The 27,188-nt window shown below is 43.0% G+C and overlaps 1 protein-coding gene across 1 annotated transcript; it reads right to left on the minus strand.

Moving 5' to 3' along the window:
- Window positions 1-1,382: 1,382 nt before the first annotated feature.
- Prrg4 (proline rich and Gla domain 4) lies at window positions 1,383-26,556 on the minus strand. The gene is made up of 6 exons (XM_036186584.1): window positions 26,466-26,556; window positions 25,981-26,105; window positions 16,904-17,067; window positions 14,677-14,725; window positions 12,384-12,516; window positions 1,383-1,911 (listed from the first exon to the last, which is right to left on the minus strand). The coding sequence occupies exons 2-6, from the start codon at window positions 26,081-26,083 to the stop codon at window positions 1,680-1,682; spliced, it is 681 nt and encodes a 226-aa protein (XP_036042477.1). The 5' UTR covers window positions 26,084-26,105; window positions 26,466-26,556; the 3' UTR covers window positions 1,383-1,679.
- Window positions 26,557-27,188: the final 632 nt, after the last annotated feature.

Raw genomic sequence — 27,188 nt, forward strand, 5'->3', positions numbered from 1 at the left:
TGTGTGCTCCGCTTATGAGTCACACCCCGCTACATTTCGTTCTGGTTTGGTGCTGAGGATCTAACACAGGGTCTTGCACACATGTTAGGCATGGGCTTTCCCACTGAGCTCCTCTTCTACATTCCTGAGGAAGAACTGGTCATTTACATGACTACAACCGAAAAGTATCTGTTGAAACTATGGTATGTTTTCCATGTGTTAAGATGACTAGGAGGAACGAGGGAGACTGGGCGTTAACTTAATGATACGGCATGTGCTTAGCATATGTGATGCTCTGGTTCAGTCTCCAGCACACACACACACACACACACACACACACACACACACACACACACACACACAAGCTGGAAAGGCTTTCTGGTGACTTTAGTTGGTATTGCTGAGGAGTCTAACCTCATGCATATGAAAGCAAGTGCTCAACCATTTGCCTCTACTATTCTGTCACTCAGCTCAGTTCTGTGGATGTGTGTATGCACATGCATGCGAACACATGTATGTAGAGGCCAGAAGTTGATATTGGTTTCTTCTTCAATTGCTCTTCACCTTAATTCATCTTTAATTTAATTTAAAATTTTTATGGTTTTTGAGACAGGGTTTTACTGTGTAGCCCTGGCTGTCCTAGAATTAGCTCTGTAGACCAGGCCGGGCTCAAACTCACAGAGATCCTCTTTCCTTGGCCTCCTGAATGCTGATTAAAGGCTTGTGCTCTGGACATTGTTTTTTGTTTTTGTTTTTCTGAGGCAAGCTTTCCAGCTGTTCTAGAATTCACAATGTAGGACAGGCTGGCCTTAAACTTATAGAGATCCCTGCCTCTTGAGTGCTGGGATTAAAGGTAAATGCACCACCTCACTGGCTCCACTTTAATTTTTGAGACAGAGTCTCTCACTGAACTTGGAGCTTCCTGATTCAGCTATAGTGGCTAGCTACCAACCCCAGGGGTCCTCCTATGTCCTTCTACCCAGTGCTAGGATTGTAGGTATGTATCAAGTTCTCATGGTTTTTGTTGTTGGTTTGTGTTTTTGTTTGAATAGTAATTTTTAGAAACAACAACAAAACCCTCTTGGCACCTCTTACCTCACGGAAACATGATTGATAACAAGTGAAAAACTAGACCTGCAAATCTGGTGGATGCTCTGCCCCAGTTAAATCAGTAAAGCAAGTGACTACATCAAGGCCACAAAGCTATACCAAAATGTCAAATTCTGTGATTTTCAGCCAAAAAGAAATCCTAATGAAGAGAAGATCCAATATCATGATTTGACATTAAATTAATGATTGACGGTTCCTAGTTTGCTTTGTCTTGTTTTGAGACAGCATCTTGACAGGGCCCAGGCTGGCCTTGAAGTCTCATCCTTCCCAAGTCAGCCTCCTGAGTGTGGGGATTATAGGTATTCATCACATTACCCAGCTATAGCAGACTTTTGAACCAGTACAACATACATTGCACAAAGGCACTTTCTTCTTAACTTCGAGGAAATGAAGTTCAAGTCTCTTACCAAGATGATAGAGATCCAGTCCCGGTCTGAGCCAAAAGCAGAACTGTGGTGGATTCTGTTCAGTGTGTACTGCTCCTTCATTCCTTGCAGTTTGTCATAAAAAGCTGACAAATCTTTTTTGTTTCAGGGAGAACAAATCATTCAAACCACATGAATGTCTTCCAGCAAGGTGGCAAGGTGGGCTTAGTGAGACGGGAGGGACATAGACTTTTTAAATACCCTGAACCCTTTTGCTGGTCCAGGATATGGAGGTGGTGGTGAGACACTGTGTTTTCGGGTCAGTGCTACTGCCTGTTCATAGGAAGGTAGTCCTGCGTCCTCTAATGGTGGTGATGAAGGCAAGTCAGCCTCCTCCGGGCTTCTGAAAATGATGGAGGGTGTGTGTCTGGCCCTTCTTGTGTAGACAGCTGAAGAACTAAACAGAGAGATGACATTTAGTTTAAGAGAAGTATATTTCTGGGATAATGACATTAAAAATTCTAGAAGCCAGGTGGTGGTGGGCATACTCCTTTAATACCAGCACTGGGGAGGCAGAGACAGGTGGATCTGTGAGTTTGAGGCCAGCCTGGTCTACCGAGTGAGTTCCAGGACAGCCAGGGCGACACAGAGAAGCACTGAAGTCAGACGTTAGTCAGAAACTGTACTCTGTCATCCTGTGATCAAAGTCAAGCTCCCTGACTCAGTTTCCTCCTCTCTAAAATGGGGTAATAGAGCTATCTCAACAGAGTTGCTGGTGTGCACTGAGTAAGATGTTTGATGTAATGCTTCCAGCAGAGTGAATCCCTTTCCCTCCTGCTCTGGAAATCAAATCCAGGCTTTGTTGTGAGGCAGCATGACGCCAAGTCACTTCAGTCTTATTGCCTGCTTGACCCTTGACCTTCCCAAGTGGTATTTCTGTCATGTAATCTAGACATGGCCTGCTTTCCATGATTACATAACTCCTGAACCCTCTTTGCAAAGCCTCCCTTATCCTGGATTCACTGTATTTTTCATAGCTTTCTTCTTGGTTAATTATACAGAATTCTGAGACCCCCTTTTGCTCTCTGCTCTATTTTTTCCCTCTGAGACAGGGACTCAGTAGCTCAAGCTGGCTTCAAACTCACTACGTAGTTAAGGATGAGCTCGAACTTCTGCCTTTACCTCCTCAGTGTTGAGATTATAGGCATGTAGTGCTGGGTATTGTACCGTTGACTTCATAAATGCTAGGTAAGAGATATACCAACTGAGCTCCACCCCAGCCCACTTCTCTGTGCCTTGACTGGCATTGTTCCATTCCAGGAATGTTGTTTTTTTCTTTTCTCCAGCTTTTTCTCTAAGCTCATTTATTCTTGGCTAAGTACATAGTAAAGCAGTGGCCTAGTGTGTGTAAAGATCTGGGTTCCACTCCACAGTGAAACACAAAGTCTAACCTGCTCTTCTCCTGTCTGCTCTTCATATTGGGTTTGAGCCCAGAGTCACGGGCTAGTAGGCATGCTATACTGTACTGTTGAGCTGCCATCTCTAGTCATTTTAAAAATTTGGAAAAGGGTCTTTTCAGGTTGCTGAACTGACCTTGAACTCACTATTGTAACTGATCCCGAACTGGCAATCCTCCTGCGTTCTAAAATTCTAGCTTTGTACTACTATACCTAAACAATATTAACAATTTCACAAAGCCTTATCAGCCAGCGAAAACTAAAATCCCACACAGGTCTGACATTTTCAACCTATGATTTTCCATTCTCTCCTCTGAATTGCAAACTACATTAAAATTTTTAAAATTACATTTATATGTGTGTATATATGTGTATATATATATTTACACACATATACACACACATGCCACAGTGTGCTTGTAGAAGTCCAAGAACAACTTTCTCAGTCGGTTCTCTCTATCTTATAGATCTCAAAGATTGAACATGGGTCATCAGAATTGGTGGCAAGTGCCTTTACCCACTGAGCCATATTGCCAGTCCTCAAACTACAATTTAAATGTTAGTAAACTGAGCTGTTTAGACCATGGAGTTGGCTAACTATAAAGTATCAATGCATACACTAACCTCCTAGAGTTAAGGGTAATACGACAATAAGTCAGACAGCTTTGACCAACCTCTGATGCATGTCTATAGTATTTTTCCCACTAAGGGGACAGTTGGCATAGGTCTGGGGAGTTGTCTTGAAAATTGATGATCTGAGTTTCGATTCCTAGAAGCTATGTAAAAGGCAGACACAGTAGCATGGGCGTGTGTAATCCCAGCATGCTCACTGTCATTTGAGGTGTTTGTCAGACATTTGTCCCCTCTGGAGAAATGTCAGCTCAAGTCCTTTATCTTTATAGCTTCTCTTTTGTTGCTTCCTTCACCTATCTTAAAAAAAAGAAAAAAAAAAAAGGTTTTATACCAGTGGCCAGTGCTCTTAACTGCCGAGCCACCTCTTCAGGCCCTCTCGTCTGTCTTTAACATCTTTGAAATAAAATATTATTTTATTCTGTCAAATCCAAGTTTCATTTTCCTCCTCAGCCAGAAGTCAAGATTCAACTCCGGTTCTCCCTATATGTCCTCTAGCTTTCTACCAGCCACCAAAACCCACAGCTTCCTTTCCCGAAGACAAGTCCAGACTCCTGACCTCCCCAGGGAGTCCACGCTCGCATCCCATTGGGTGCTCCTCTACCTTCCAGGTTCTTCCTGTTCTGCTGTGCATCATTTAAGCAATATGTCTGCTTTGCCACCTCTGTGTTCCCAGGATGGAACAGATTACTGCTTTCTCAAAAACCTTTTCCAGAAAAGAAGCCTTCTTTTCTTCTTGTTCTATGGGGATTTGCCTGTCGCCATCTTCCCCAGACAGAAATTTCCCAGCCCTTTCAAATGTTTAAATTTGGAATCTCTCTCTCTCTCTCTCTCTCTCTCTCTCTCTCTCTCTATATATATATATATATATATATATATATATATATATATATATATATATATATATATATATATATACACACACACACACACACACACACACATATACCTCCCTCCCTCTCTCTCACCTAATGGTAATCACTCCACGTCTTCTTTGAACACTCCCCCTCACTTTCAAAAACTCCAGAACACACTGAGCAACAGGTGTAGAGGAACAATGGCAGCATACGGTGCCCAAGCAGCAGAACTTAGTTATATAGGGACCGGGGCCGGTTCACTGGCTAATATTTTATAATTTACTGAGCTAAAAAAAAAAGCTTATTTATGATACATCTCAATTTAAATTTTATATGAATATATGAATGCTGAGTACCTCTGTAATTGGCACAAGCTCTGAACAGGTTTTGTGTTTGGTTGTTTTATGGTGCTAGGAATTGAACGCAGGGCTTCACACTCTACCACTGAGCTTCAGCTTCCAGCCCTGGGGGCTGTTTACTTACTCATTTGTTTATTCATTTAGATGCTGGGGACTGAACCCAGGGCCCCACATGGATTATACAGGTGCTCTACCATTGAGCTGTATGCCTGGGTTGGAGGCTATTTTTAAAAAGCATAAACACTACAAGAGTACATAGGAATACTCTTTCTCTAATGTGTGGAACAACCTGAGTTCAAAAATGAACAATAACACTAATAGCTAATACTGATTTAGTACTATACAAGCATTATTTTAAGCACTTAATGATCTGGGCCACCATATTGCACGATGCCCAAAGACATTATTTACATATCTGTGTGAAGGTTGCCCCCGTGGAACTATAATGCATGATGGCTTTGATTATTATGTGGGGTGGACATGTAAGTAACATGTCCAAGGACTAACCCTAGTCAATTGTGTACGCAGGATCTGAACAGCAGCATGTTAGCTCCCATGATTTCACATACATTATTGTATCACGTCCTGTTTCAACCCAGCATAATACACATTGGTCCATTTCAGAAACAAATGCTGGTCTAAGACTGCTGTTATTTTAGGATGGAATCATATCTTAGAGTAATATGCCAGAAAATATAAATTAAGTGGCAAATGCAAGTTTACAAGTGTTTTGAAAGTACTGTACCAGATTAACCAGGCAGACTAGTACTGTGTGATGTCAGAATAGTAAAATTCACAGAGGTGGAAGGTCGGATGGTGGTGAACTTGAGCAGGTGGGCTGGGGACTTGAACAGAAGATGGGTGTGGCTGTGCCCACAGGCATGAAGCTGGAGATGAATTCTGAACTTGAACAACTTACTTACAAATATAAAAGAAGATAGATTTTATTTTATGTGAACTACTATTCTGGAAATGCACTTAAACTGTATTATTAAATACTAAAATTAAGTTGCAAATGAGAACATGTAATGTGCATACCAAATCCACAATAGTAGTTTCTTTTTTTTTCTTTTCTTGTGTGTGTGTGTGTGTGTGTGTGTGTGTGTGTGTGTGTATGTGTGCAAATGTGCATGCATGTGCAGAAGCCAGAGGACAACTTCAGTTGTTCCCCAGGAGTCATTTTAGGGTGATTTTTTGTTCATTTATTGTTTGAGACAGGGTCTCTTTGGTAGCTTTAGCTATCCTGGAACTCTGAATGTAGATCAGGCTGGTCTTAAACTCACAGAGATTCATCTTGTTTTTTTGAGACAGGTCTCTCACTGAGACCAGTACTCACCAATTAGGCTAGCCTGGCTGTCCAGAGAGCTCTAAGCATCCAGCTGTCTGTCTGCCTAATACAGGACTATAAACACATGTCAACATGTGCTGCCTGTTTACATGGATGCTAGGGTCCAATCCAGACTCTCATGCTTGCATATCAGGCATATTACTGACCGGGCTATCTCCGGCCTAGCAGTTCTTTCTTTTCTTTTCTTTTTTTTCCAAGTCAGGGTTTCTCTGGCTCTGACCTGGAGCTCACTTTGTAGACCAGGCTGGCCTCCAACTCACAGAGATCTGTGATAATATTTTATTTGTGCTGAAATGTGGTGATATTTTACCACATACACTCTTAATGGCTGAGCTATCTCTCAGGACACTAAAAAAAAAATGCTTTTGGGGGCACAAACTAGAATAAAAATTTTGAAGACTTTAATCTTCATTATCAATACCGTTTGAGACACTCATATAGCAATAGAAATAACTTTTAAGTGATTCTCTCAGATGAGCCAACATGATCTCCTTTAAGCCTTCAAGAGGGAATGCTTTGCTGGCCTGGGACTGGCTATATTGCTGAGGATACTCTTGCATTTCTGGTCTCCCATCTCTACCTCCCAAGTGCTAGGATGGCAGACACGTTCCACCCCTGGTTTATGTGGTGCTACAAATCAAACTCAGGCCTTTGTATGCTAAGTAAGAACTTTACTAACTAAGCTAAATCCCCCAGAAAAAACACTCTATTAAATGTTGTGGAGAAATGTATCCTTTATATTTACTGATGTCATGTAAAGAATTTTTATTTTTAAATAAGTAACTTTTAAAATGATAATTCTGACAAACAAACAGCCAAAGTTACAAAACTGGAGAAACAAAACTATCTTTTTTTTTTTTTTTTGAAGCTGAGGATCAAACCTAGGGCCTTGCGCTTGCTAGGCAAGTGCTCTACCACTGAGCTAAATCCCCAACCCCAAGAAAACTATCTTATGGAACTTTAAGAGGAATCTTTTTTTTTTCCTCATTCATTAAAAAGATGAGGGAAACTTAAAAAATATGTATATCTAGGAGGGCAGAAGAGATGGCTCAGCCATTAAGAGAGCACACTGCTCTTTCAGAGAACTGTGTTTGGTTCCCTGCGCCCACATCAGGTGGCTCACAACTGCCTGTATCTCCAGCTCTAGGGGATCCAATGCCTTCTGGCATTCTCAGGCACTTGCCCATATGTGGTGCACATAAACTCATACACGTAAGCACATATGCAAAAATAGTAATAATTTTTTAATTAAGGAATTTAGTGGCTTAGAGGTATGCCTGTAATTCCAGAATTTAGAATTTATTAATTCAAGGCTCACCTGGGATACACACAGAGTCTGAGGCTAGCATAGGTTAATTAGTGAGATAATGTCTAAAATAACAAAGGGAGTGAGAGGGAGAATTTGCTTTATGATCCATTATTAAATAGTAGCAGAAGTAACATAAGAACCTTTGCCTCCTAATTCCCAATTGAGTATTCTTCCTCTACAAATTATTCTATTCTTTATTTATATCTGATATGAAATAATGAAGAACAGTCTTATCCCATTAATTTAAACAGTGTAATTAAAGTTTTCTGGTTTCATATTGGTCTACATTTAGACTTGAACAGTTGTAAAATCATGTTTTAAAATTAACAAAATCCTGGGCAGTGGTGGTGCACTCCATTAATCCCACCACTCAAGAGGCAGAAGCAAGTAGACTCTGTGAGTTTGAGGCCAGCCTGGTCTACAGAGAAAGTTCCAGGACAGCCAGGGCTACAGAGTAAACCCTGTCTTGGAAACACCCTCCCCCCGCCCTGCAAAAAAAAAAAAAATTAAAATAAGGTCTGGAGAGAAGGCTCAGTGGTTAAGAGCACTTGCTACTCTTCCAGAGGACCTGAGTTCAATTCCCAGAACCTACATGGCAGTTCACAAATGTCTATAACTCCAGTTTCATGGGATCTGACATCTTCATATAAACATACATGCAAACAAAACACAGATGCACATAAAATAAAAATAAATAAATCATTAAATAAAAACTATTAGAATGAACAAATGCCTTCCATTTGTAACCAGTTAGGGGTGGGACTATCGCTTAGTGATGGAGTGCTCACTTCACGTGTATGATAGAGCACTCATTGCACACATGTGATGGAGTACTCATTGTACACATGTGATGGAGCACTCATTGCACACGTGATGGAGCACTCATTGCACACATGTGATGGTGCACACATGTGATAGAGCGCTCATTACACACATGTGATGGAGCACTCATTGCACACATGTGATGGAGCACTCATTGCACACATGTGATGGTGCACACATGTGATGGAGCGCTCATTGCACACATGTGATGGAGTACTCATTGCACACATGTGATGGAGCACTCATTGCACACATGTGATGGAGCACTCATTGCACACATGTGATGGAGCACTCATTGCACACATGTGATGGAGTGCTCATTGCACACATGTGATGGAGTACTCATTGCACACATGTGATGGAGCACTCATTGCACACATGTGATGGAGCACTCATTGCACACATGTGATAGAGCGCTCATTACACACATGTGATGGAGCGCTCATTGCACACATGTGATGGAGTACTCATTGCACACATGTGATGGAGCACTCATTGCACACATGTGATGGAGCACTCATTGCACACATGTGATGGTGCACACATGTGATAGAGCGCTCATTACACACATGTGATGGAGCGCTCATTGCACACATGTGATGGAGCACTCATTGCACACATGTGATGGAGCACTCATTGCACACATGTGATGGAGCACTCATTGCACACATGTGATGGAGCACTCATTGCACACATGTGATGGAGTGCTCATTGCACACATGTGATGGAGTACTCATTGCACACATGTGATGGAGCACTCATTGCACACATGTGATGGAGCACTCATTGCACACATGTGATAGAGCGCTCATTACACACATGTGATGGAGCGCTCATTGCACACATGTGATGGAGTACTCATTGCACACATGTGATGGAGCACTCATTGCACACATGTGATGGAGCACTCATTGCACACATGTGATGGAGCACTCATTGCACACATGTGATGGAGCACTCATTGCACACATGTGATGGAGCACTCATTGCACACATGTGATGGAACACTCATTGCACACATGTGATGGAACACTCATTGCACACATGTGATGGAGCACACATGTGATGGAGCGCTCATTGCACACATGTGATGGAGCACTCATTGCACACATGTGATAGAGCACTCATTGCACACATGTGATGGAGCACTCGCTTCTCATGTGTGAGGCCAGGATTCAGTTCCTAGCAGTGGGAAAAGGATATGTGGTGCCCATCATGAGCTTCTTTGTTGACGTTGAGAGTGTGAGCAGGATTATACAAGCATCAATACCAGCAGCGTGCTTAGCACCTGGTGTTCCTTTTAAAATTATCTCCACAGTGAATCATTAAGATGATCAGCAACTGTGCTGGTTCATTGTAGTGAACTTGACATAAGATACAGTTATCTGAGAGAGGGAAGCCCAACTGAGAAAATTCCCCCATCAGACTGGTCAATAGGCAAGACTATGGGATATTTTCTTAATTAATGATTGATAGGGGAGGGTCCAGCCCACTGTAGATGGTGCCAGCCCTGGGCAGGTGGTCCTGGATGCTGTGATGTAGCAGGCTGAGCCAGGCAGTTGTGGTGTGTGCCTTTAATCCCAGCACTTGAGAAGTGTGTAATTGACCCCTATAATCTCATAAGGAGTGGTACTATTAGGAAGTGTGGCCTTGTTGTAGGAAGTGTGTCACTGTGGGGGCGGGCTTTGAGGTTTTTCTATGCTCAGGATACAGCCCAGTGTTTCAGTAGACATCATGTTGCTCTGCCTGCACTCTGCCATGTTCCTCACCATGATGATACTGGACTGCATCTCTGGAACTGTAATTGTGCCACTCCAATTAAATGGTTTTTGTTGTTTCGTTTTTTTAAAAGAGTTATTGTGGGGGCTGGAGAGATGGCTCAGAGATTAAGAGCACTGGCTGCTCTTCCAGAGGTCCTGAGTTCAATTCCTAGCAACCACATGGCTCACAACCATCTCTAATGAGATCTGGTGCCCTCTTCTGTCATACAGGCAGAACACTGTGTATTGAATAAATAAATACATCTTTTAAAAAAAGCATTATTGTGGCCATGGTGTCTCTTCACAGCAATAAAACTCTAAGACAGGAGGTAGATCTCTGTGAGTTTGAGCCCAGCCTGGTCTACAGAGCAAGTTCCAGGACAGCCAGGGCTGTTATACAGAGAAATCCTGTCTTCAAAAAACCAAAAAACTCAAATAAATAAATAATAAAAATAAAAAGATCAGTAAATAAAAGAAAGAAAGAAAGCAGACTGAGCAAGCCAGGGCGAACAAGCCAATAAGCATAGCTCCTCATTGGCTTCTGCTTATTATCTCCAGGTTCCTGCCTTGGCTTCCCTCAGCAGACTGTGACCCAGGATTTGTAAGCCAAATCAACCCTTTCCTCCTCATGTTGCTTTTTATCACGGAAGTAGAAACCCTAACCAGGGTTGGGGATTTAGCTCAGCGGTAGAGTGCTCGCCTAGCAAGTGCAAGGCCCTGGGTTTGATCCTCAGCTCCAAAAAAAAAAAAAAAAAAGAAAAAGAAACCCTAACCAAGACAGTTTTGCAAATAATTATGGTCCCTATGAATTCTTATCAATCTCTGTTAATGTACTATTTATCTTTAATTGGTAATAATTTTATTTTTATTAATTTTAAGGTATCAATAATAGGTTAAACCAGTTTCCCTCTTATCCTTAAAACAAAGTGTCATATGTCCCAGATTGGCTTCCAGTTTATTTTGTAGCCAAGGATGGTCTTGAACTTCTGATCCTCCTGCCTCCACCTCCCTCATACTGGTATTTGTAGGCATGTGCTACCACAGCAGGCTTATGTGGTGCTGGGGAATGAACCTAGGACTTCTTGCCACCAGCAAGCACTCTACCAACTGAGTTATACCCCCAGTCCCTGAGTTGTTTTACTTTTGCCACACAGATCTGTTAAGTTTATGACCCAGGAAACTGCTGGACCTTCTGTTTTTGAAAATAATGGGGCAGAGGTATCAAGAGGAGGGCTGTATACATTCCATGCAAGTCCTGCACTACTGAGCTAGGGCTCCAGTCTCTGGATTCTTTTTGTTGTTGTTGTTTTTTGGTTTTTTGAGACAGGGTTTCTCTGTGTAGCTTTGAGCCTTTCTAGGAACTCACTCTGTAGCCCAGGCTGGCCTCCAACTCACAGAGATCCGCCTGGCTCTGCCTCCTGAGTGCTGAGATTAAAGGTGTGTGCCACCACCGCCCAGCCTGGTCTCTGGATTCTTGAGACCAGTCTCTGTATGTAGCCCAGACAGGTATGGAACTTGAATCCTGTTTCCCTACCTCCTGAGTTCTGGGATTATAGCTCTGAGCAGCTACACCTAGACCTTGTATTCTTTTGAAGGATCTTAGAAATAGCATTGTTGGCCCATGTTTGCTGTGACACACAGGTGGCCATACACATATATACTAAATGAAAAGTACATTTAAAAAAATTTAGAAATAGCATCATTAGGTTGTTAATGTGGATGTTAAAACACCAGACATCTAGAGTCTGGGAAGACATAAATGTAGTATGGGGTAGGGAGAGGACACTATCAGAAAATGACAAAATCTAAATTTAGAGTTTAGTTAATGATGATGTTACAGTGTGTGTGTGTGTGTGTGTGTGTGTGTGTGTGTGTGTGTGTGTGAGAGAGAGAGAGAGAGAGAGAGAGAGAGAGAGAGAGAGTTTGAGTTCAACACCAGTGTTTTTACTCTCTACCTTGTTTTTTGAGACAGAATCTCTCATTGAACAGGAGGTGGTTGATTAAGCTGGGCTGGTTGGCCTGTGAGCCCTAGGGAGCCCCTGTCCCCACCTCCCTGCAGCTGGAGTGCAGACCCATGCTGCCACACCACGCTTTTCTAGTTGCTGGTGATCTGAACTCAAGGCTTATGCTTGTGCAGAAAGCACTTCCCCCACTGAGCCGTATCTCTGGTCCCATTTTCCTGGTTTTGACAGATCTACGATGGTAACATATTGGAAATTATGGGAGAAATTGAGCAAAGGGTGCACAAATTCCCCGAACTGTCTTGGCAATCATCTTGATTATGTAGGATTATTCTAGAGTAAAAACCTCAAAACAAATGGCTATCAGCTTGACCCACTTAAAACAACACCACAGAATACAACAATGAAGTTACTCTTTTGACTTACCCCAAGGACGGCTGCCTGGTACATTTGGTGATGCACAGATAGTAACCAAACAGGCCAAATATAACCAAGAATACTCCAGCAGCAATTAGTCCAGTCAGAAGACCCATAACGTCAATTTTCTCTTTGTTGACATCTAAAAGAAACCAGTAAAATAAGTTAATAGCATGACTGAAAACATCATCTATAATTTCAATAAATTTAACGCATCACTAAGGAGAATTTCATAACTAATAACTGATTTATTTATCTATTGTTTTTCTGAGACAGGGTTTCTCTGTATAGCCTTGGCTGTCCTGAAACTGACTCTGTAGACCAGACTATCCTCAAATTCCCAGAGATCTGCCTGCCTCTGCCTCCCAAATGCTGGGATGAAAGGTGTGCACCACAATATGGCCCAGCAATACTAATTTATCTTGAAGTCTTTGTGTCATAGAACTACCTAAAAAATGTAAGTGATATTAGTTATTTAAATTTCTTTCTTTTTTTTTTTTTTTTTTCCCAGACAGGGTTTCTTTGTGTAGTTTTGGTGCCTGACCTGGATCTTTCTCTCTATAGACCAGGCTGGCCTCGAACTCACAGAGATCTGCCTGGCTCTGCCTCCTGAGTGCTGGGATTAATGGCGTGAACCACCACTGCCTGGCCTTTCTTTTTCTTTTTTAAAAAAATTATTTATATATTGTGTGTGAGGAGGTTGTCATGACACATGTGTGGATGTCAGAGGGCAATTTCTGAGAGTTTGTGTTTTCCTTCTACCATGTGAGGCCTGAGAGTTGAACCTGGGTTTGGTGGCAAGCATCTTTACCCACTGAGCCATCTTGCCAGCTTTTTTTTTTCCCCCGGAGCTGAGGACCAAACCCAGGGCCTTGCACTTGCTAGGCAAGCGCTCTACCACTGAGTTAGAGCCCCAACCCCCTGCCAGCTCTTAGATGGTATTTCTTAGACACTTATTTATTATTTCATTTATTTAAACAGGTCATGGTAAGTGGGATAAACATGTATTTTGCTCAGCTAGACATGTTGGTCTATTTATTAGGCAATCTTGGAATAGTCCCCTACAGGAGGTGCCTAAAATAAATGAAAGAATAAAGGGCAAAATTAATTAAATAAATGACCAAATGTAGCTAGAAGGAGAAATGGATAGAAGGCATTAAAAAATAGGTTACCAGGAACAGAATGACAGTCAGATAGGACCAGTCAGTTCTACTATTCTGTAGCAAGTTGGGGTAACTATTATTGATAATTTATTGGATATTTCAAAATAGAAGATTTTTGTATTATCATTTCAAATAAATGACAAATGGTTGATGTGATAGATATGATAACTTCCCTGATTTGATTACCATACATTGTATATAAGTGTTAGAATACCACACTGTATTCCATTAATAGGTACAAGTGTTATGGATCAAATTATTAAAAAGAAAAGCAAGCAGCTTGAGATGATCAACACAGGTAAGACAGAGAGAGGCCTTCCCTTCTCTAGCAGCTACTACTTCTAAATAATCTCCTCCTGGTGTTTTGTTTTTGTTTTTGTTTTTTGGTGTGGCAGTTTGAACCCAGACTTTCGTACATGCTAAGCGTGTCTTCAACCACTGAGATGTATCTTCAGTGATCCTCTTCTTCCTGCTCCCGGGGTGGGGTGTGGCCTCCTAGAGTCTGGGCTGGCCTGGAATTCACTATGTAGTTGAGGAAGGCGAACAAAGAGATTACAGGTGTACACCACCATACCCATTTTATGCCAGTTTGGTGGCTCAAACCTGAGGCTTCATGCAAGCACTTTACCAGCTGAGCTACATGCTCACTGTGGGTGTGCACCTGCGTGAGTGCAGGTGTGTGTGTTCCTTGCTGGAGAGCAAGCCTAGGTGCATGAGCTTGCTAGGTAAGCACTCTGGAACTGCAGCCCCAGCCCTACCTACCTTTAGCCTTATCCAGCAATCTCATTTACCTCTCCTAGGTGTCCTGTTCATTTGTAATGGTAACAGAAGAAAAGGTTATACTAGTTTATAAGCTGAAACTAGCAGGGCCCTACTCTACTTCTGTGCAAGCTTTAACTTAGCCCAGCTGCTTAAACAACCTTTAAGCCCATTATCTCATTTCCCTAATATCTCACCAAACTTGATTTTCAGTATGTAAACAGAGGGAGGCAGCCTTCTGTCTCGCACAGCCCAGCATATAATTGAGAAACTGTCCTTGGTATGCACGTTGAGCAATAGCCAAGCTCAGACATCAAGACTAAAATGTGTTACAGCGATGAGAGGTGAGGACAGCACATGTCAGCAGTTCTTCCCCTTACCTGAGCGCGTGGTCGGTCCTTTAGTGGAATAATCCCGCCAAAACGTAGTCTAAGGAAAAAGACGACACTTTCAAATTTCTGTAATGTATTATCATTTCATTTGTTCCCAGTGACCTAGATTGGAGATGGTAAGCTCTTGGCCTGTGGCACAGTCGGGACATCAGTTCATTCAAGCTGACGGCAGTGACTCCTGCTGCTGTCTCTGGTGTCTCGCTAATTGGTGGAGGGATTGTTGCTAGCCCCAGCTCTCCATGACCATGCCCTGCTAGTTTCCCCTTACCCAGCTAAGGCTGGTCATCTTGAAAGCAGTCTGATTTTCTGCACTGGGGTGTGGGGCTCGCTTTGCTAGGAGAGTTGAATTTACTGACTTGCAAACTTAACTCTCAGGCAGTTCAAGTTCTATGTGCTTTGAAAGAATAGAAGAGTTTTGAGGGATCATGTAGAACAATTTTAGTTAGTTAAGTTTGTTTTCTGAGACAGGGTTTCTCTGCGTAGCCCTGGCTGTCCTGGAACTCACTCTGTAGACCAGGCTGGCTTCAAATCCAGAGATCCACCTACCTCTGCCTCTGGAGAGCTGGGATTAAAGGTGTGTGCCACCACCACCTAGTTTAAAATAATTTTTTTTAATTATGAAGAAACACTATTAAACCCCAACAAGCACAACTACAAAACATATTCTTTGTTTTCCCACCTCCTGCATGTGGTAAATACTTGCAGGAAGTTAAGTGGTTGGGAAGGATTATGGAAGAATGGATAACTAGGTTCTCTCGCTATGCATTTGGAGGCTCCCTGGGGAGTTTCTTATTCAGCAAAGAGCAAAGAAGGGTGCTTGAGAAGGGAGAGCAGGAGCTGGCATTATTTCCATGTGGAGGGAGTTCTTCTGGAAGATTCTGTATTACAGCAGGCACAGTATTACCTGTCTGTGTCCTGTATTATCTAGATTAACAGGCAGAATTGAATTATATTTTAATAGAGGTTTTTAAAAAACAACAACATTGGGGGCTGGAGGGATCGCTCAGTGGATTAAGAGCACTTGTTGCTCTTGCAAGAGGACCCAAGATTGGTTCCCAGCAGCCACAGCATGGCTCACAATCATCCATAACTCCAGTTCCAGGGGACTGGGAAGCCTTAGTCTGACCTCCTCTGGCACAAGTAAGCATGTGATGCACAACATATATGCAGAAAAAATACTAATATGCATAAAAAAATTGGGAATTAAATTTTTAAAAAAGTCTTTCCCCCTCCTTAGGCAGGTATGGTGGTGCATGCTTTTAATCTCAACATTCGGGAGACAGAAGCAGGAGGATCTCCGTTTACTGAGACTCCCAACTTAAAAAAAAAAAATCCTCTCTTAAACTACATAGACAAATCAATAAAGTCCTAAACACCAGAGGCCACTTTACATCCTCAGTGCCAGAGGCTGGTGAATGGCTGGGTGAATGGTTGAGAGAGCTTGCTGTGCATTCCTAAGGATCAGAGTTCAAACCTCAGCACTCAGATGACAAGCAGTACATGTATACACATACAGAAATAAAATAAATCTTAAAAAAAAAAAAACAAAACAGAAACAAACACGTTAACATCCTCAGTGCCTGGCCATAGGAGATTGTCAATAAACAGTTGAAATATAGATGTGGGCAGTCAAGGTAAGATCACTAAGAGGAAAGCTTGTGCTTTGTTTTAAATGATTGATGCTCAAAGCACTAACTCCAATGATGTCTTAGTTGCTGGGGACAGAACCCAGGGCTTGGGCTTTCTAGTGCTGTTGCCTCTGAGCCTTCTTCAAACTTGAACTGAAATCCACTCTGCCCTGAGACTTTTTTTTTTTTAAATTTTGAGACAGAGTTTCTGTGTAGCTTTGCGCCTTTCCTGAAACTGCTTTGTAGACCAGGCTGGCCTTGAACTCAGAGATCCACCTGCCTCTGCCTCCCGAGTGCTGGGATTAAAGGCATGAGCCACCACTGCCCGGCTTAATAATTAATTTTTAAAAAGGTTAACCACAAAATCACCGCATAGCCCATAATTTGCTAATTACTATAAACAAAAGCTGGTGAAGCACAGAGCCAACTTTCAAGAGGCTTACTTAGCATTTTAAGAAGTGGAAGAAGGTAATGGCATACAATTTTGATTTTGTTTAAAGCACATCGGTCTATCATGCATTTATCACCACTTTCTCAAAGTACAATGAAGCAACTTTCCAGGTGATTGACATCACCGGGCAATTTACCGTTTTTTCGTCATCCCCGATAATCTCTCTGGCTTCTTCGTAATTACAAAACTCCTCATAGCACTCTCTCTCCATGTCCCCGGGAGTGAAGAGTTCTAAATCAAACCTATTGTACAGCAGGCGGCGGTGCATAAAGACGTTTGCTGCTTCTTTTGTGGTAAAGACTAACAAAGAAACACAAAAGGATTTCAAACACAGTAAAGGTAAGGCAGAAACTTCCTGTTTTAACTAGAGAAAAAAAAATCATTCTCTTGATTTGGGTAACTGTTCCAGCCTCTCCTGGGTGACTGCGATTGGCCTCCCAAATAGCATCAGTAAAACGGCTTCTGGGGAAATGTTGGCAATTTCAGACAATACTTGAGTTGTTTATGTTTATTAACATAAATAAAAATTATTAAAGTTTCAGTTATCCGGGCTGGAGAGATGGCTCAGTGGTTAAGAGCACTGACTGTTTTTCCAGAGGACCCAGGTTCAAATCCCAGCACCCACATAGCAGCTCACAACTGTCTATAGCTCCAAGAGCTGATACTCTCACACAAACATTCATGCAGGAAAACACTAATACACATGAAAATAAAAACAAAAAAATAAAAAAAGTTTCAGTTATCCTTCCTGGTGATTTTTTTCCCCTGAAAATAACAGATGAGATTATTCTTCCCAAAGGTTGTTTTCCTATTACTTTTCCTTTCTTTCTTTTCTTTTCTTTTTTCTAGTGCTAGAGTCCAGCCTAGGGCCTTAATGATAAGTTAGTATGCTCTTTTGGTGTGTGTGTGTGTGTGTGTGTGTGTGTGTGTGTGTGTGTGTGTGTGATGTGTGTGTGTGTGTATGTGTGTGTGTGATGTGTATGTGTGTGTGTGTGTATGTGTGTGATGTGTGTGTGTATGTGTGTGTGTGATGTGTGTGTGTGATGTGTGTGTGTGTGTGTATGTGTGTGTGTGATGTGTGTGTGTATGTGTGTGTGATGTGTGTGTGTATGTGTGTGTGTGATGTGTGTGTGTGTATGTGTGTGTGTGATGTGTGTGTGTGTGTGTGTGTATGTGTGTGTGTGATGTGTGTGTGTGTGTGTGTGTGTGTGATGTGTGTGTGTGTGTATGTGTGTGTGTGATGTGTGTGTGTGTATGTGTGTGTGTGATGTGTGTGTGTGTATGTGTGTGTGTGTGTGTGTGATGTGTGTGTGTGTGTGTGTGTGTGTGTGTGTGTGTGTGTGCTCGTGTGTTGGTGCACCTACGCATTAGGAGGCCAGAAGAGAATGATGATAGGTGCCCTGTTCTATCACTTTCCATCCTATTCCTTTGAGCCAGGGTCTCTCACCGAACCTCAAACTCATACCTTTGGGTATGCTGGCTGGCCAGCAAGCTCCCAGAGTCCACCTCTCTCTACTTCCCAGGACCGGGTTACAGACCCACAAGTGGTCATTCTTGACTTCTGCATGGCTGATGCAGATCAAAACTGAAGTTGTCAGGTTTGCAGAGCAGGAGCTAGTCACTGAGCTGCCTCCCCAGCCCCACATTAACATTTTTATATTGAAGGTTTCATATAAGCGTATACTAAAAGAATTCTAAACTTTATTTATAAAATTACAGGCGCATCAGAAGATTAAGTTAGAGACATTCAGTCCATCCCAAAGGAAGAGTTCCTTTCACGCCTTCATCCCACCATCTAGACAGGTTTGCTGAGAAATCAATGGGAAACATGACAAGGTGAAGCATGTGAGAAGATGAAGCAGGGCAAGCTTGAACTGAAAGTCAGCCTTGGCTACACAGCAAAAGAAGGAAAAAAAAATGGAGACTATTAGCCCGGGCGGTGGTGGCGCACACCTGTAATCCCAGCACTCGGGAGGCAGAGGCAGGTGGATCCCTGTGAGTTTGAGGCCAGCCTGGTCTACAAAGCCAGTTCCAGGACAGCCTCCAAAGCTACAGAGAAACCCTGTCTCGAAAAACCAACCAACCAAAGAAACAAAACAAACAAACAAGCAAACAAACAAACAACCCAGAGACTATGATTTGGGAGTTTTGTAACCTCAGGCTGGCCATTATTCTTAGTGTCATGAGAATACTCAGATTTTGCCCGAGATCTTTTTCTATACATTAACTAACTAAGTAAGCTAGACTCTTTTAGATCTGTCTTGGCCAATGTAGAAGTTCCTGGCCATATATGGCTACTAAGCACTAGAAAAGTGGCTAGTCTAACTGATATATACAACACTCGCGGAATTTCAGATTTCATATTGAAAAATAGGTGATCGAGCTCAGACTTGTTATATATTGTGTATACTATGAAAAGGCATTGTGGATATTAGGTAAAGTCAAAAAACATTAAAAATCTATCTCACCTATTTCCTTTTGCTCATTATTTTATTTTTTCTTTAATTAGTTCATTAATTATTTGAGGCAGACTCTCCCTATGCAGTTCTGGGTGGCCTGGAACTCATTATGTAGGTTAGGCTGGTCTTGAACTTTTACAGAAATCCACCAGGAGAGCTGGGATCAAAGGCACACACTACCACACCTGGCTTATTTTTTGCTTTTTTATTTATGCCTATTAGAAAAAAAGTTAAATTATTTATGTGATTCCCATAATATTTTTCGTATCATCACTATTCCAGGGTGTCAATTTCTTACTCTCTTTTTTCCTGGCAGTGCTGGTGATTGAAGCCAGGGTGTCTCAGTGCTGGGCTAGTGCTCTGTCCTGGGACCACAGTCCAGTCTTAGTGTCAGTTTCTCTGTAATGATGACATATAGGCCGGTGGAACCGAGGGGAAATGATAATGAACAACTGATGATGTCTTATCTCACAAGGCAGACAGAGAGGCCGGGATGCTTGAACACTTTTGATCCTTCTCCACTGTTTCCTTGAGCCATGCTCTGTCAAATGAAGTTGCAATGAGGACTTTCTGAAGTCTTTGTGGCCCTCTCTAGCACCCTGCAGTGGCTTGCAAGTGTCTCTTTGTTCCTTTACAACTTGATGTTAACACAATAGTCAGAGAGAATCTTTTAAAGAAATGTTTTAGCCAGGAGTTGTGGTGCATGCCTTTAATCCCAGCACTCAGGAGGCAGAGAAAGAAAGGCCTGTTAAATTAGAGGCCAGATGGGTGTGTAGTGAGTTCCAGGACAGCCAGGGAAATGTGGAGAGATCTTGTCTCAAAAAAAAAAGGAAAAAAGTTTTAAATATTTGTGTGTGTGTGTGTGTGTGTGTGTGTGTGCACAAATACGTGTATATGCAGGCATGCTCATGGCATGTTTGTGGATGTCAGAGGACAACATGCCTGAGTTGGTCCTCTCCTTCTACCAAGGAGTCAACTCAGCTTGTCAGGCTTAGCGTAAGTAAGTGCCTTTTCCTACTGAGCCATCTTGCCAGACAAAGAAAGCATTAAAAAACAAAACAAAATAAAAAAAACAATTTTTCTGACTGGAGAGATGGCTCAGAGGTTAAGAGTACTGATTGCTCTTCCAGAGGACCTGGGTCCAATTCCCAGCACCCACAAAAAACAAAACAAAACAAAACAAAAACCCAAACCAAAACAAAACAAAACAAAGCAACAACAACAACAACAACAACAACAAGAAAACCCCAACAACTTTTCAGAAGACAGAGACAGAAGAATCTTTGAGTTTGAGTACAGCCTGATCTATATAGCAAGTTCTAGAATATCCATGGCCACACAGAGAAACCCTGTCTCAAAAAAATAAAAACAGGAGCTGGAGAGATGGCTCAGGTTAAGAGCACTGTCTGTTCTTCCAGAGGTCCTGAGTTCAGTTCCCAGCAACCACATGGTGGCTCACAACCATCTGTAATGAGATCTGGTGCTCTCTTCTGTATATATATATATATAACAATAATAAATAAATCTTAAAAACAAAAACAAAACATTTTTCTGGGTATGGGGGTGAAAACTTTTAATCCTAGCACTCAGAAGGCGGAGGCAAGTGAATTTCTGTAAGTTTGAGGCCAGCCTGGTCTACCTGGCAAGTTCCAGGCCAACCAGGACTGTCTGAAAATAATAAAAAATAAAAAATAAAAAAACAAACAAAAAAATTTTTCTTCCTACTTTGCCTTCTCAAAATCTTCTAGTAGCATTCTCAAGAGTTAATTTAAAAAATATTCCATTAGAAACAAAACAAAGCTGAGCGGTGGTGGTGCCCACCTTTAATACCAGCATTTGGAAGGGAGAGGCAGGCAGATCTCTGTGAGTTTGAGGCCCGCCTGGGCTACAGAGCAAGTTCCAGGACAGCCAGAGGTATATAGTGAAACCCTGTCTTGAAAAACCAAAAACCAAAACCAAAAATATGACAAAACAAAAAACCAGCCAAAACTCCTAGTGGCATTCCTACTCCCACAGAATAGAAGGAAGCCCTTCTGGTGACCTAGCGGTCCCCTCCTGTGTGGTCCCTGTCTTTCTGGGCTGGGTTCCTTCTACCTTCCCTCCTGTCTTCACTGCAGCTTGGTGTGAGCTTCAACCACACTGCGTCTTCCCTACCACGTGCTTTTTCCCAAGTGGAACTTCCTTATTTTTGTCTGCTCTTGCACCTTCCCTGGGATTTAGTTCAACAACTCTGACCCCCCTCTTATCCAATCAGCATATTTTGTCAGGTTCTGCGTTTCCTGACAGCACTGAGCCCCAACCTCCTTTTAACATGCTTCACTTAATTATTTGCTGCTATAAGTTCTCTTTAAAAATTTTTAATTAATTTATGTGTATGTGCATGTGCCTAGGTGAGCTTATGTGTACCAGGTGCCTGCAGAGGCCAGCAGGTGTCCAAACTGGAATTACCAACAGTTGTGACAGGACATGTCAGTGCTGAAAACCAAACCCAGTTCCTTCTCAAGAGCAACAAGTGCTGTTAACCAGTGAGCTATCCGTCCAACTTTCATGTTCTCTTCATTAGTGGGAAGGTCTGCAAAAGGAGATACTGCTTGCTGGCACGTAAGAGAGGCCAAAAACTTATGATGTGAACAAACGTACCTTTCTGAACCATGGGAAAGTACTCTTGGACCTAAGTTATTTTATTTATTTAGACTGTGTGTGTGTGTGTGTGTGTGTGTGTGTGTGTGTGTGTGTGAGTGAGAGAGAGAGAGAGAGAGAGAGAGAGAGAGAGAGAGAGAGAGAGAGAGAGAGAGCGAGCGCAAGCAGAATGCAGCAAATGCAGATGCACAGAGGCCAGAAGGGGGCATCTGGCGTCCTTTCTATCACTTTTAGCCTGTTCCCTTGAAGCAGGGTTTTGCCCTGAATCCAGGAATTTATATTTACTCCGATAGGTCTAAAGCCAGCAGGCTTCAGCTGCCCTCCTGTCTGTCCAACTCAGAGCTGGCTTTACAGGCATATGTAGGATTTCTGACTTGTTATGTGGGTGTTAGGACCTGAGCTCAGGTCCTCATGATTGTACAGCGAGCGTTCTTATCCATCTCTCCGGCTCTTAACTTGGACCTCAGTTCTATAAGCAGAAGCAATTCGTAGGAAAAAGCTGGTGTAACTCAGTTTGGCAGAGGACTCAAGAGGAAACCAGTGGGGAAACAGTTTAGAGCCTGCCCAGCTCAGACTCATGAGCCTACTAGGTATGGCTACTTCTCAGGTGAGCGCAGATCTTTACACTTTACCGGCTAAAGAGACGGTGCCAACCAGGCATGATGGCTCCTACCTCAATCTCGGCACTTGGAAGGCTAAACAAGGATCGATTACCATGCATGTTGGAAAAACTGGGTTATAGAGTGAGATCATATCTCACTTTGAAAAACAAAATAAAAAGAACCATTGCCAACTTTCTCATGGACAATCATTCCATCATCCAGCTCATAAATAACCATCCACCTTACCCTAAGACCTAGTAAAGCTACTTTTTTTTTTTTTTTTTTCCTGAATAAGGTGTTTCTACATATCCCAAGCTGGCCTAGAACTTACTATGTAGCCCAGGCTGGCTTTGAACCCACAAAGATTCTCCTAAGTGCTGGGATTATAGGCATGTGCCTCCACACCAGGCTATTAAAAACTACTTTTAATTAGAAAACAAAAGAAAAAGAGCTGTAAGTATTTTTACTTTTCCTAAAATGATATTTACAATAATGTCATGAATACAATCTAGGATTGATTATTCATGACACTGTAATTGAACTTCACTTACACTTGGATCTGCAATTTGCCTCTTTTCTGAGTGTGAAAGTATCAATTCTGTGAGGAGCTAACCTTACCTATTACCTTCAGGGCCAGCTCAGATTTTTCCCTGCTTTCCTCTTGATGTCAGAAGAAACACAGTCAAGTTTGCCTCTGGAATACCGCAAACTTCCCTGGAGTGCCCAGGGCTCCTAGTGAGGGCTACTACCTTCCTTCGCCATGACCACTCAGGGTGTGTGTGTATGTGTGTGTGTGTGTGTGTGTGTGTGTGTGTGTGTGTGTGTGATGGCCTTTGAGCCCATGTTTTTCTTTCCTGAATTCTCCTAAGAGGCTGGCTGTCTACACAGTGCACTGTTACAAACCCACTACTCAAATATCCATTCTTTTCTTCTCTTCTGTTGCCCTGTGTTTTCTGAATGAGACCCGTCTGTTTCAACAGTGTTCTAAGATTCTTTTAACAGAACTGTGCTGGGGGCGCCTCTCCCCACCGGAAGTTCCAGGAGTATTTCTGCATTCATCACCTCACTTTTTATAGTTTCAGTTACCCCAGCTCAAACAATGTCTAAATATACGGAATAGAAAGAATGCCATTCTGAGTAGTGTGACACTCCTATGCCTTTCCTGTTGTCTGTCCAGAATGTGAACCATGCCTTTGTTCACAGTATCCACAGTGTGTGCACTACCCGCCCACTAGTCACCTAGCAGCCATTTTGAACAGACCTGGTGTTATGCTGTGTTTACCCACAGGGCTCAGTGCTGTCTGAGGTCACAGGTGTCTGTGAGGGTTTTAGAATGTACCCGCTGAAGATAAGACATTCATGATGTCTCAGATGGGAAGCTTTGGCTGTCTTCCAGCATGAGCAACTGCCATTTACTCTTCTCTGGTTTTCAGGGTCCTCTCTTTCTACCTCTGTTACTGTGCTTAAGGAGAGTATCTGTTTATCCCACCTGGCCCAGAAGAACAAACATTTCTCCAACGATAGTCCTTTCTCCAACTCCAGCAGCCGGCAGAGGACCAGACACACAGTGTGCTTATATATGGGTCCCAACTCATTTTCATTTCCCACAAACATCTGTAGACCTCTCTGTACTTGGGCCTGACTCTTAAATTACTCTATGATGTTCATGACAGTAACGCCAATCAATGCCTGTTAAGTGAATGAACGTACTCATGATCATCCCAGAGAGCAGTATCTGTGTTCTACTGAGCATGGCTCATCACCACAGGTGGAGGCTTGGAAAGCACAGGAAGGATTCCTTCCATTCTAAAAACCTCTCTCTGTTTCAAATTTCTCCATCCAGTTTCCTAAAATTTTGCCATTAGAATTTGATTTCTTTAAAAAAAAATATTTATTTATTATTTATACAGTGTCTTGCAGCTTGCTGCACCCTGCAGCCAGAAGAGGGCACCAGATCTCACTGTAGATGGCTGTGAGCCACCATGTGGTTGCTGGGAATTAAACTCAGGATCTCTGGAAGAACAACCAGTGCTCTTAACCTCTGAGCCATGTCTCCAGCCCAGAATTTGATTTATTTAGGCTAAAGTAGTACCCTTTCCTAACACACACACACACACACACACACACACACACACACACACACCACACGGCAGGGGAGCACACTTCATTAATCACTAATCAGGAATATTAGTGATTATTATTAGATGAAAATAAACTGAGAACTGTGTTGTGGAATATTAGTTTAAGATGTGTTACATTCTTTTATGCTGTGGAGTATTTGTTTAATGATGCAAAGATGTGTTGTGTTCTTTTATGCTGCATTTGTTTAACTCTGTGAAGCTGTGTTACTGTGCCTGTCTAAAACACCCGATTGGTCTACTAGAGAGCTCCATGGCCAATAGCAAGGCAGGAGAAAGGACAGGTGGGGCTGCTAGACAGAGAGAATAAATAGGAGAAAAAGAGGGGCAGAAACAAAAAAAAAGGAGGAGAAGAGGACTCCAGGGTCCAGCCACCCAGCTACACAGCAAGCCATGGAGTAAGAAGGAAAGAAAGGTATAGAGAAAGGTAAAAGCCCAGAGGCAAAAGGAAGACAGGATAATTTAAGAAAACCTGGCTAAAAACAAGCCAAGCTAAGGCCAAAGCATTCATACGTAAGAATAAGTCCCCGTGAATTTATTTGGGAGCTGGATGGTGGGTCCCTCAAAGAGCAAAAGAATGAAAAACCAACAACAGAACTGGATCTGATAAAGGGGACAGGAATGTGTGAGTAAAGTCGAAGTGCTGGTGACTAAATAGAGAAAAGGATGCTGAGAGCCTAGGGCGCTTTTTTCCCCTCCTGGTCTTGCTAGGTTAGGCTTCTAAAATGCAAGCAGGAGCCAATCCGCTTGTGACCTGTAACCGAAAAATTCTGGGCTAGCAAGCCACACACTTATCTCTCAATCATCTGCCTTTATACAGACAACATAACATTTGAAAAAAAAAATGACCGGAAGGGTCATTCCGCCTCCCCATCCCATCCTTCTACAGAGGAAGTCGGTCAAGACAAAGGGTGTGGAGTTCTCTGCACAGGGTCTCTCAAGTCCAGACTGGGGCAGGATGTCACTCAATGGCAGAGCGCTTGTCTCTTCAGGGACTGCCAGCGATTCACAAACAGGTCCTGACAGGAATCTGACCTCCCTGTCAGTCTTTCCAAACAGCAGCCTGCTCTTTAGAACTAACACACAGCTTCGTCTAGGAAACTCAACTGATTTTCGGACTTCGAAATAGGCTTTCACTTCAGTTAACCGCAAACCAGGTGTTAAACATAAGTTTGTACATACTGTAGTTAAAGAACATAAAAACCCCACAACCCTAAATAAGAAAGCCACACATTAAAACAAAGGATACGTTGTTGCTCTGTGGTTCACGCGGGCGTGTAATCCCCCCTACCACACTTCGCTTGAGATCTGTACAGTAGACCCCTCCTGGTTTCCAGAACTGTTTTCTCCCAATCGGCAGCCATGCTTACTTACCTTCTTCTCGGGCATGTTCAGAATCCTTTAGGCTTTTTGTGCAATGAGGAAACGCGAGGGTAAGTCTGGTCAGCTGGCTGAGTACGATCAGAAGTGGAAACATAGTCTAGCAACTGTCATACAAACTAAAACAAAAGTAACAAAGACATTTTTTTTTTTTTAAAGGAAAGGGATTAAAAAAAAGCCCCTGTTTCAGCGGGTTGGGTTTGAATAGGAACTGAGTCAAAGACCTGTTGTACCCAAAGCCGCGGTGCCACTGCGCCCCACGCGGTTTTTAATCTATTAGACCCAAGGCGCTCGGAGCAAGTGAAACCCCTAGAGCGCCGGGGAACAAAAGCTGCTCCCCGGAATCTGCGGAGGAGAGGTCGGACACAGGCCAAGGCAGACGCGACTCTGGCCGGCGCAGACCGGCAGCTAGATGCCGGAATGCCACCGCCTAGGCATCTCCTCCCGGTGACTCCCCACTTCTCCACCCCGAGCCGCACCTGAGTCCCCGGGAACATGTTCCACCAGCCTTGGGAGGGAGCCGAGGTGTCTGCTGTTCCCCGAGGCGGCTTGGCTCTGCGTGGCTGACGCTGTCTGGATCCCGGCGACAGTCGGAGCCTGGCCCTTCGCGCGCCCGCCCGGGTGACACCAGCGCGCAGAGGAGGCGTCTAGGATCCGCGTAGGGGCGCTCGGGGAACGCTCGCGGCTGCAGAGCCCAGCCTGTGTCCCCGGGACGCCGTCACCGCAGCCGGACAGGGAGGAGAGGCGTGACTTTGGCGGTCACCTGGAGGAGCTCCTCCTCTTGGACTCGGTCCTCCGCCCTGCGCGACCGCGCTGCTCTCAGCTGGCGGCTGCTAACGCCCTGGGCGCAACGAAAGTTTTCCCAACTTACATGCGAAACTTGGGGTTCCGAGGTTACCTTCGGTCAGCTGTTCTCACAAGGGGGGCCAGGAACGAGAGCACAACATTCATCCGAGAAAAATACACTTTGTTCGTGATTTGCATTGACACGTGACCAAAAAAATTAATTAATTACATTAGTTCTTAGATGGGATTCATCAGCCCTGGGATGTCTTTCACTTTCATGTTCTCTCTCTCTCTCTCTCTCTCTCTCTCTCTCTCACAATGGAAATTTCCAGAAGCTATTTGACATGCAATGATATCACTCTGCCAACGAATAAAACATCAATGGATAAATGCTTGTGATTTTTAGTATCTTTCAT

Source organism: Onychomys torridus, chromosome 4 (genome assembly GCF_903995425.1).
Source record: "Onychomys torridus chromosome 4, mOncTor1.1, whole genome shotgun sequence".
Classification (NCBI taxonomy): Eukaryota; Metazoa; Chordata; class Mammalia; order Rodentia; family Cricetidae; genus Onychomys; species Onychomys torridus.

Bases quoted from the DNA above. Each gene is read 5' to 3' on its own strand.
- Prrg4 (XM_036186584.1), bottom strand. From the start codon at position 26,083: ATGTTTCCACTTCTGATCGTACTCAGCCAGCTGACCAGACTTACCCTC. The intron at 12,517-14,676 runs GTAAGGGGAAGA...GGTTTCTTTTAG, and splicing joins AGGACCGACCACGCGCTCAG to ATGTCAACAAAGAGAAAATT. The intron at 1,912-12,383 runs GTAAGTCAAAAG...CTCTCTGTTTAG, and splicing joins ACCAGGCAGCCGTCCTTGGG to TTCTTCAGCTGTCTACACAA.